The sequence below is a fragment of the Tursiops truncatus genome, chromosome 17 (assembly GCF_011762595.2).
Source record: "Tursiops truncatus isolate mTurTru1 chromosome 17, mTurTru1.mat.Y, whole genome shotgun sequence".
NCBI lineage: Eukaryota > Metazoa > Chordata > Mammalia > Artiodactyla > Delphinidae > Tursiops > Tursiops truncatus.
This window is the reverse complement of record NC_047050.1, coordinates 42,482,037-42,494,093: the sequence shown is the minus strand read 5'-3', so window position 1 is coordinate 42,494,093 and position 12,057 is coordinate 42,482,037. Positions and strand designations below refer to the sequence as shown.

The window sequence follows — 12,057 nt, the reverse complement described above, 5'->3', positions numbered from 1 at the left end:
AAGCCCGTGCGCAGCAACAAAGACCCAACACAGCCAAAGATAAATAAATAAACTAAAAAAATAATAATAATCACTTCTTTATTTTAAAAAAAGTGGTCATCATCAAGGGATTTTTATTTTCTCCTGTATATGTTACTTGCTTTCCAAATTTCCTTTAATGAGGGCATTATACTAACTTAGATAAATCAGACAGAGAAAGACAACTACTGTATATCACTTGTATATGAAATCTAAAAAAGCTGAACTCAGACAAAAGAATGGTGGTTACCAGGGGCTGGAGGGTAAGGATACACACACCCTACACAGATTGGAGAGATATTGCTAAAGAGTGCAAACTTGCAACTATAAGATCTGAAGATCTAATGCACAGCATAGTGATTTTCAGTCAACAATACATATTACACACATCAAAGTTGCTAAGAGACTAGATCTTAAATGTTCTCACCACAAAAAAGAAATGATAATTATGTGACCTGATAGAAATGTTAGCTAACACCACACTGGTAATCATATTGCAATATATGTGTGTCAAATCAGCATGCTGTACACCTTAAACTTACATAATTTTATATGTCAACTGTATCTGAATTTAAAAATTCCCATTAATTAGAATGTTACCTTGGTATCATTTAAAAACCATATTTTTAAGATCTTAAGGCAATGTAAATTATAGTTTATTTTTAAAAGGTGAGCAGGATATTAGATCTGCAATGTAAATTATATTGTTAAGGCAATGTAAATTATATAGTTTATTTTTAAAAGGTGAGCAGGATATTAGATCTGCCATATTGGTTTTTGTTTTTAAAATAAGTGTTTGTGTGGGAGGGTGGAAAATGCAAAATTGATTAACAGGAAATAAATAAAGTAAGGTTCCTTGTCTAGCCTTTAAAAGTTATAGAACCCAGAGGTAAACAAATGATTGAGCAGGATGAATGTGAGCTACTGAGAAGAGAACAATGTCTGTAGCAATTATATTAAAAATGTTTAGGCAGTCCAACAGCTTAACTTCATTTGTTATACATGTATGATGGCTTCCAAGAAATTTATTTAAAAACAACACCAACAAGAACAAATCTCAAGCTCTTTTCTGAGCTTCCTCTTTTACCCAGGCAATCTCATTTACATAGGGTTTAAGAATTAAAGTCAAAGACACTGAGTAAAGCTGGGAAAAAAACTACTGCTATAGTACATCATCATCTTTCAGAACAAGTGGAAATTATGATTATCAAACTATGATATTTTAAAAATATCTATACTGTAATAATACATATGAACAACTAAGGTGACCAGAATTACATGGAAAAAATAGCCCTCATGTTTTTCATAGATGCTCAACAATTTTCACATCAGTTTCTATTAAAACTCATTAAATCCAACAATAGCAGAGTTTTAATTTATAAATGATCTTTACATTTCAACTTTGTCAAAATATTTTATTAAAGTCACAGGCAACTCTTTCAAAAAAGGAAAAACAAACCTCTGCTAGGCACAGGGTAGAAACCCATCTGCTCAGAGGTGTGAGCTAGATGTAGCAAATTACATCTGCAAGCCTCACTGCAAATGCTCTCTAATGAAACTCAAGATGTTGATTTTGACCCACACACCCTACACAGATTGGATCTGGCTATATTAGCGATCATCTCTCCCTTCTCATGGCAACTGAAATCAGATGACACATTTCAACAAACAGTTCCTCATTTTGAACTTTGAAGTCCAAGTTCAGTATAGAAGGCTCAAATCTATAAAGTGAGAACGCTTTTGTTCATCCTATTGATCATCTTTGTAATGCTAAAGGGTTTTTTTTTCATTTTGTTCATATCATAATGACTAGATCACTGTATTTTGAATCTAAACAACTAGATTCAAAAATTAAGGTTTAAATAGAAATTTAGAACTCCAGTATGATAACCAAGCAACACCAAAGACAAAGAGCAAGAGAAAAATAACTTCACAGGAGTTATGAATCCAAGTTAAAAAAAAAAAAAAGATAAAGAAAGTTTTAATTGAAACCACGGTCTTCATAACCACCAGGGTCAAATGGTGAAACATCAAAATTTTAACTAAAAATTCAAAGTTGTTTCTTACAGTAGAATACAGACAATGCATCATTAAGTTCCATTTTTGCTTAAATTATCCTGACTTGGTTTCTGTTGTGTACAACCAAAGGATATCAAGGTATATATACATCTAAATACCATCTCTCTTTTCCGCCTTTCTCAAATATTTTTTTAAAGACACTGGAAATTTGTTATATCAATTTTTCACTTTCTGTTTAGTCCTTAAGGCACCATCATCTGACCTGCATTAACACTATTCCTCTGAAAGTACGGTGATAAGAAAAACCAATCATCCAAAATTGTCAAATCCCTTTCACATCTTTTAGTCCTCATCTTATTGGGCATCTCTGCTACATTTAAATGACTAGATTGTGTGTCTTCCATGACACTACTGCCTCATGGGTTTTTCTGTACTTACCTTATTCACAGTTTTCAACATAGATTATTTTTTTTCCTTTTCAGCCAGTGAACATTAGTGTTCCCCCCTTTTTCTATCTGGATTATACTTATTTGTCTCTACATAAGTGATTTCAGGTGATCACATCTTTTTTCATGGTCTTCCCTGCTATCACATTGTGTATCTCTAACAATGATTCCTCTTTTGAGCTCTAGACCCATATATGCAACAGCTTATTAGATATATTTACCTGAATGTCCCACAAACACTCTACAGTATGTGCCAACCTAAATTCATCCTTCCCAGCTTCCACACCCAAAACTAAACCTCTTTCTTCATTTGTAATCATAATATTAACCATATAAATGTCTACACACGTCCAAGCTAGGAACCATGGAGTTATTCTACACATTTACTTCTCTTTCACTATCTATAACTAATCCAGTCACAAAGTTTTGCCAGTTTTTTTGTTAACTATTTCTCTATTCTTTCCCATTTTCTCCATCCCTATCACCACCATTCTGGTTCTGACAGTCATGTTTCCAGACAACTATAATAGCTAGATGCAATATCTAATCTCCTTGCCTCCAATTTTCCTATCTTCCCCTGAGCCCATGCCCTCTCAGAACCCCACCAAATCCATCATCTACAATTATCAAAAAACATTTACTGAACAAAAATGAGTTGAACATAAAACAATAATAGTATTGGAGAAGCAGACTAGAAAGAAGCGCAATCGGAAGGTGGTATAGATTTAGATACACTGCATATCTGGTTGATCATGAATGATTGAAAATATTTATCTACATTCTGAAACCAGCAAAATGACACTGAGAGAGAAAAAAAGCATTATAACTCAAAATGAGGATGAGAACAGGAGAGGACAAAACAGCAGATAAGTAATATCATGAAATTTTTAAACATATAAATATAATAGATAAATAGCAAGTGACTGAGGCCCAGAGAGATAAACCATAAAGGATCAATCTGATTCATGACAACCATCCTTCAACAGGTTCCAATACTCAAATATGTCTGAAAAAGAGAATGTGGAATGACACTGAAACCAGGAGGACTAGTTGAAAACTGAAAGTGAACAGACCTCAAGATTCTTTCTCAATCTATGCACAGGTATAAAGATAAAGAGTAAACTACTTTTTACATGTATGCATCAAAGGGTTATACTCAAATATTTTTACAAACAACATTTAAAATGAAGAAAAAATATATACTTATGGTCTTTCATAAGTTAATATCTACAGATTTTTAATGCCTGAAGAAGTTTTAAATATCTTGAAATAATCTCCTTTCCTCAAGGTAGGTTTGGCCAATGAGAATAACCAGGTGGTTAAAAAACTGAAACCTGAAGTAAAATTTAGGTTTCAATGTTGATTATATAGTCACTCTATAGTCTCCTAGGGAGTATGAAAAATAGACTTTAGAAGTTTCTATTTGATTCTAGTCCTCTCCATCTGGTGTATGATATTTTTAAAAGTTGAAAATAAACTAAGATTCTAACTCATCAGTTCTGGAAAAAAAATCAGAGAATATAATAACATCTTATGCTTTAAAGATGGAGACTTCTGTAGCTCTTAAGACATTCATAATATATTGGAAAAACAAGATAAGAATAAAACAATTTATCAAATGAAAAGGACAAACAGTTGAAGTTGGCAGGAGCGCTGCAGGAGTAAGAGGGATTTGAAAAGAGTATTGAAGAGATAACAAATAGTACGGTAGTACACATCAGCCCTTTCATAAAATCCATTAAGGGGGGGCTATAATATTGTCATAACATCTTTAACCTCACTGGGGGATTCTATTTCCAGAAACAATGGTAGATTTCATTCCCTGAATGACCCTTGCACTAAAAACAAATGAAAATGATGAATGTATTTATAAAATGTTTATATGTAACACATAGTATGATTAAAACTTATATTTGTTTACACACACAAACACGCGCACGCACACACACAATACCTCCTTAAAATCATTAATGAGTTTCTCCAAAAAGTAAAGACTATTAATGCCATGGAATGAGAGAAGCCAGAAACTCAGAGGTAAACAAAACAAATCGCTTGAGGCATTTCAAAACTGGTGAAATTGAACATCCTTGCTCACAAGTAAGGCTGATTAAAGAATTAGACAATAATATAAAATAAATGATTCATGTATCAAGAAACACAAAGAAGCCTTGAAAATTATGAATAAAAAGGAGTTTTAAAAATCAATCAAGGGCTTCCCTGGTGGCACAGTGGTTGAGAGTCCGCCTGCCGATGCAGGGTACGCGGGCTCGTGCCCCGGTCTGGGAAGATCCCACATGCTGCGGAGCGGCTGGGCCCGTGAGCCATGGCCGCTAGGCCTGTGCGTCCGGAGCCTGTGCTCCGCAATGCGAGAGGCCACAACAGTGAGAGGCCCGCGTACCGCAAAAAAGAAAAAAAAAAAATCAATCAAAATGAAAAGAATATCATAAGTAAAAATTTAATAAAGTGCTACAAAGTTCAAAAACGGGTAAATTAATTTATGGTTTTAGATGTCAAGATGCAGTTTGAATCTGAAGAAAGAGGTTCGCAAGGAACTAGAGAAGATCTCCTGGGTGCTGGTAATATTTTTGATCTTGATTCAGATGTAGGCAACAGGGGTAGGTTTATTATAAAATGTATCAAGCTGTGAACTAAGAGTTGAGCAGTTTTCTATATGATATATTTGAATTCTATAAAAGTTTATTCAAAAAATTCAATGAATAACTGTTTAACAGCATATTAGACCCAGCTTTAAAAAATTAATGAAATGGAGGATCAGATTAAAGAAATTACTGAGAATGCAGGTCAGCAAGTCAAAGAGAAAAAATATAAAAGTACAAAGAAGAGACAAGAATAATACAGTAAAAATGTGAAAAATTCTAAAATATATTTAAGAAAGAATAAGGCACAGGCAATATCTGAAGATATTATGCCAGAAAACTTGCAGAACTCATAAAAGACACCAACACTAAAACTTTAAAACACAAAGATTTAAAAAATTCTGAAAGCTGCCAGAGAGGAAGGACAAAATACCTTCAAAGAAACACAAACTGCAAGTGGACATTGCAGATAAATATTTTCATTGTCAATAGAACAATGAAAAGCAAGAGTCAGCACAATGGAATTTTTAATGGGTCAGACAAAAATAACTACCAACAAAGAAATTATATATCCACCAATATATCTTTCAAAAAGGAGGGCAAAATAAAGACATTTTCAAACAAACAAAATTAAGTTTGCTAACAACATATCATCACTAAAAGGCAAAAGGAAAATGGTCTGAGATAGAATAAAGGACTGAATTGTAAGAAGGAATGTCTAGTAAGGCACTAGTATAGGAGTCCACAAACATGGCCCATGACCAAATCTGGCTATCAGATTTTGTAAATAAAGTTTCAAAGAAACAGAGTCATGTCAGTTCATCAACATATTGCCTACGGCTGCTTCTGCACTCCAAAGCAGAGTTGAGTAGTTGCAACAAGACCACATAACTGGTAAAACTGAAAATATTTACTATCTGGCTCCTTACTAAATAAATTTTCCAAACCCTGCCCTGATTATATATATGCAATAAATATAAGCAATTATTTTTTTAAGTGATAAACCATTAATCCAGAGAGGATGATTGAATTAAAGTATTTTAAGACCTGTGTGTTGTTCAGGAGCAGAGTAAATAACTTGATTTAATGCATAATTTAATAAATTAAATATGCAGCTTAATATTTCTAGGACCAGAGCTGACTTTGAGGAAAGGGTGTTAATTTCTAAGATTGAAAGAAAAACAGTTAAGGAATACTTTCCAATATAGCAGGAGAAAAAAGGAATTAAAATAACATATATTACAGTATAAAGGAAAAAAACTGTTATTTAAACAACTAAATAAATTCAAACAAGATAGTGAACAGATAACAGGAGAAATCGAGGATGGGAGAAATGGGAGAAAATATTTGCAAATCACATATCTAATAAGTGTCTAATATCAGAATATATAAGGAACTCTTACAACTCAACAATAAAGAGACAAATAACCCAACTAAAAAGTGGGCAAAGGATTTGAAAAGGGACTTCCCTGGTGGTCCAGTGGGTAAGACTCCGTGCTCCCAATGCAGGGGGCCCGGGTTTGATCCCTGGTCGGGGAACTAGATCCTGCATACATGCTGCAACTAAGAAGCCCACATGCCACAACTAAGAGTTCACATGCTGCCACTAAAGAGTCTGCATGCTGCAAGTAAGAAGGCTGCATGCCGCAACTGAAAATCCCACATGCCACAACGAAGATCCCACGTGCCGCAACTAAGACCCAGTGCAGCCAAAATAAATTTAAAAATATTTTTAAAAAGAAAGGATTTGAATAGAAGAAGAAAATACAGAACAGGATCTACAAATGGCCACTGAGCACATGAAAAGATGCTCAAAATCATTAGACATTACGGAAATGAAAATCAACACCACTAGATACCACTTCCCACCCACTGAGAAGGCTAGAACCAATAAGACAATAACAAGAGAACAATAATAAGTGGTGACACAGATATGGATAAATTAATATTGTAAATCAACTATACTTGCACATAAAAATATGTGAATAAATTAGAACCTTCATTCATTGATGTGGGATTGTAAAATGGCACAGATATTTTGAAAAACAGTCCTGTCAATTCCTCAAAAGCTAAAGCACAGAGTTACCAAATGACCCAACAATTCTACTATATATATCTAATAGAAATTAAAACATATGTCCATGCAAAACAGTGTACAAGAATGATCATAGCAGCATTATTGATAATAGCCAAAAAGTGGAAACAACCCAAATACCCATCAAGTAATGAATAAATAAAATGTGGTATAACCATAAAATGAATTATTATTCAGCCATAAAAAGGAATGAAGACATACATACTATAACAATGGTTCTATGAAAGAAGTGAAAGATGGCTTCTTTCACTTACCACTTATAATGGTAAGTGAAAGAAGCCAGTCACAAAAGACCACAAATTTTGTTATTTCATTCATATGAAATGTCTAGAAGAAGCAAATTCATAGGGATAGAAAGACAAGTGGTTCGTAGGGTCTGGGGGGAAGGGAGAAAGAGGAGTAGGTGCTAATGATATACCAATTCTTTTTAGGGTGATAAAATTATTCTAAAATTTTATAGTGATGGTTGCATAAAACTTGTAAATACACTAAAAATCATCTAACTGTATACTTTAAATGGAAGAATTTTACAATATGTGAATTTTATCAATGAGTTTTAACAAAAAATCAAGGTACAAATCATTTAATCTTACAAAAATTATTCCAGAGTTAAAATTTTAAAAAAAAGGAGGAAGCACTCCCAGCTCACTTTATGAGCTTTATGAGCTCACTTCACTCTAGCATATCTTTGATATGACATGTAATAGCTATTGTGATAATAAGGAATTCCCTATAACTGAAAACAAATAACAAAGAATGGCTATGTCCAATATGCTAGAGAAATTATCAAGACAAAGAGCACTTAAGAAGAACTCTAAAGAAGTTCCTTCTAACTCTCACAATTCTATGATTTTATGATAACGGTATTCATATCATTAAGTACCAACAGTAATTTCTGCCAGTAAAATCATGCTTACTTTTGATAAACCTATGAAAACTAGATTTCAATGGAAATTTCAATAGAGAAAAGGAGAGAGAAATCGACATTAAGTCAAAATCAAAAATTGCAGACTGTACCTGCTTTTCAATAACAGTACTGTGGTAATCTGAACGATATCAGGATTCAGACACTTACATCCTAATAATATGAACAAGGTGTTGACCTATTTAGCACTGTCAAAAAATTTCAGGCTTGTTATTAAAATATAGATTCACATTATTTACTTTGTGACTCAAAACTTCTCCAGGTTCACACAGTTTGAAATGAATACATCAAAGTTCAAAAGGGTATGAACCTACAACTGAAAACACTGCAACATCAGAAATCAAGTATTTACTGAAGAAAGATCCATGGCTCCAATCATCACACAATTATCTACTTTATTTAAATAAATGAGTAATCTAGAAATATAGCATGCTTGCTGTAAATAATGTATTCATTTGATTATGTATTTATGAAGCATCCATTCATAAGTCAAGTGGCTTAAATTAAAATCAACCTACTTATAATTCTTAGTTCAGCCTAATGCAAACATCTGAAACCAACATCCTTCTCAAGTTAATTTTATCTATGTTTAGCATTTCAGTGATCATACTGTATTCTATATGATCTTTTGTAGATAGTCTCCATATATACATATATATAGTCTCCATATATATAAAAGGTGTGGCTATCAATAAACATCATCATTTCGTTCATTCACTTTGTAAATCACTTAGTTCATTTCCATGCAGTTCTTTCAATGAGAAGACTGATTCAGAAATGCACTGGCATTAAAAAAAAAAAGCAGTAAAACTAAAAATATCAGTATAAAATATAATAAACATAGTAAAATAACCATAGGAAGAATTTTTTAAAAAAGTACCTTCTTCAAGGATGGGTCGTGGGATGACAAAAGGAATCTCCTGCAGAGGTTCCATATACTTGTGGCCAGCACTAACAATCTTTATTTGAGGCAAACAGAGGACAAGTGTTCCTGGCATGCTGGTTTGTCCATGGTACCAACTTCTTACTGTTCCAGGAATGTCACCAGATACAATTGTACTTGGGGAAGGCAAGCTATCACTTGGGATGAACACACAACAAGATTGTACTTCAAGCTAGAAAAGAAAAGCAAAATCAAAATATTTGGATCAGACTAAATTTGAGAGTAAATGTATCCTCAAACATCTAATATCTTTACCAGAATACACAGGCAAGCCAAAAAAAAGAAAATGCCCCATACTTATGTCTTTATGAGTTACTTTCACTAAAGAATACAACAAACACTTGAAAAGGTATTGTTTCTTGCTATAAATTTGATCAAAAGAGCACAGTGACATGAAATGAAAACGTATCTGCCTTTCCACAGTTCTTTCCAAGAAACATGATTGAGTTAGAAAATGTGCTGGCAAAAAAAGGTGAGAAAATCCTTTTTTTGCAGTTCATTACATTTTGTTAACACCAGCTAAGGCCTTAGAATGGACTAGCATTTTATTGCTCTTACTTTAAAAAATAGAAAACCACAAACAGCTATATCTATGTGAATTTGTCCCTTACTTCACATACTGAAATTTAAGAAAAGAATATTTTAAATGTTCAGATTACATCTCTAGACAAACATTAAAGGAGAACATGTTTATAACATATAGTAATGAAGAAAATTCAGGAGACTTAAAAATCAGAGTGTTATTCCTTACTTTTATCATACTTCAACTTATTACCTAAATTATGATTTCAAGTGAAATTTTTATGTTCCCCTATGCCCAGTGTAGTTACTTAGGTCGCCAGGCCCTAACAGAGTTAAAGTAAGACTAAGCAAGACCAAATAAAAAATTGAATACATCATGAGTTTTTAATTCAAAAGCAATGTAAGTTAAAGCCTATTAGTCTTAGGTGACTCTTGTACAAGGTAATATTCTGTACCTGGTTAGTAAACTGCCCAAATAGCCTACCATACTTAAATTATTTTTAAGAAAATACAAAATATAACCTTTAATTTTCTAGAAAATATTTGGCATACAAAGGTATTATCTAATAAAAACTAAAATTTGTTTGCTTGAAAAATGTTTGGATAGTCTCGCAACTTAAAATAACAAAGAGATCATATTTTATAAAAGATAACTAAGAATAAAGTAATAACCTTCTCTTGGGGTTAATATATTCCTTAGTGAGAGCATGATATGTAACAGGTCTGGAATTCCTTGATATGATAAATAATTTGCCAGTCTTACAAATTAAGTACACTTACTCATTTTCCCTTCAATATTTCTGTGCATGGACAAATTGATGAACTCAGTGAAGAGAAATATAAGTAAACTTTTGCAAAAAAAAAAAGTATTTTGGTTCATGAAGTATGAGATTTTTTAGGTGTAGAATTTTATCTTGTAGCTTAATTTAAGCATGTATATGGTTAAGTAATTCATTGTTGATTTAAGATCACAACATTTTTAACTTCTGAAATAGAAGTGTATATTGTCTCAGATGTTATTACATTTATGTTTTAAAATATATAACTGCATTAGTGATGTTAAAGTGCACAAGCTAAAGTGGCACACTGACAGCATATTCTCCTATATTAATTACGGTTTTAAGGTCAAACAATGAAGGGTCAGTGTTTAACACTTTATGTTAGATTTTTTAAAAATATTTATTTATTTATTTAATTTATTTGGCTGTGCTGGGTCTTAGTTGCGGCATGCGGGATCTTCATTGTGGCACTCGGGATCTTCATTGCAGCATGTGATATCTTTTAGTTGCAGCGTACGAATTCTTAGTTGCGGCATGTGAGATCTAGTTCCCTGACCAGCAATCAAACCTGGGCCCCTTGCATTGGGAGTACGGAGGCTTAGCCACTGGACCACCAGGGAAGTCCCTGTGTTAGATATTGATGCTATGTTGAAAAATGCTTCCAACAATGTGAGATAATTAGTTTAATATGCTGCCGTACACAGATTTATACATACATGTCCCGAGAAACAAATTTAAATTGTGCCAAAATTTCCAAAATCACAATATATTCCAAATTTCCACTAATTTGGAAATCAATTATTTAATCAAATTAAAACAACCTGAGCAATGCATACAGAATCGACAGTATGTTAGCCTGACATACATAACAAGTGTAAAAAATAAACTTTCTAAAAAATGATGTATACTGTGGGGATTCTTTTAATGATAAGAACTAAAACATATACATAATCCAAATTGTTCAAACTTATTATAATGTTACATCTATTATGTATACTAAAGCTATCACATAAATCTTTTTACACTTTTAAAATAACTGTTAAACTGTATGTCTAAAATTGTGGTTTTAATGTAAAATGTTGAGTGATTTACATAAGTGAATATAAATCTGCAGCAGTACATTTTGTATTAATGTAAGGATCTGACAATCCAAGGGAAAGAAAATGAAGTAATCTGCCAGTAAGAAGTCCTCAAACCGGGGGTCAGATCATGTTCATGGAAACCATCTGGTTGGGACCCTCTGAGCCACACCAAACACAAATGATCTTTTAAAAAAATATCCTATTCATTAATGCATCACAGCTGCACTGAGTGTTACTTCATTTTTCCATGGCAACATCCTTTTTGTTTCAAGGATCTTATTTCAGTTTTGGTAGCAACATGTTCTTTTGCCAATATTGAACACATTCATGTGTTAAAGTGAAGGGATTATTACAAATTCTTGAAGTAGAACCACCTCTATTTTGATTCCTATTAGGTCAAGGGCTACATATCTAAGTATCATATGCTGAGGATAAACCAATAAAGTAGAAATTATTCGGTATTATTTTAATAAATGAAATGATTGTCATGCGTTTTTTCTTAAGTTCCAAGTTCCGTTTTTTCTGAAGTTTCAAGTGCTGTTTGAAAAGATATATGCCATTTGTACCCCCATCCTCCATAAGTAAGGTTTGGTAAACTTTGATTTTTCTAATTTGTGTGTTCTATAACTGT

The 12,057-nt window shown here is 32.8% G+C and overlaps 1 protein-coding gene across 7 annotated transcripts in view; it reads right to left on the bottom strand.

Annotated features, from left to right (window-relative positions):
- VPS13B (vacuolar protein sorting 13 homolog B) overlaps positions 1–12,057 on the bottom strand; it is a 797,029-nt gene that overhangs the window by 426,876 nt on the left and 358,096 nt on the right. For all 7 annotated transcript variants that reach the window (XR_012327280.1, XM_033843006.2, XM_073794628.1 and 4 more), the window contains one exon: positions 8,981–9,215. Coding sequence is in view for 6 of the 7 variants with exons in the window: in XM_033843006.2 (XP_033698897.1) it covers positions 8,981–9,215 (235 nt within the window). In the remaining variant the exon portion in view is untranslated. The remainder of the gene's footprint in view (positions 1–8,980; positions 9,216–12,057) is intronic.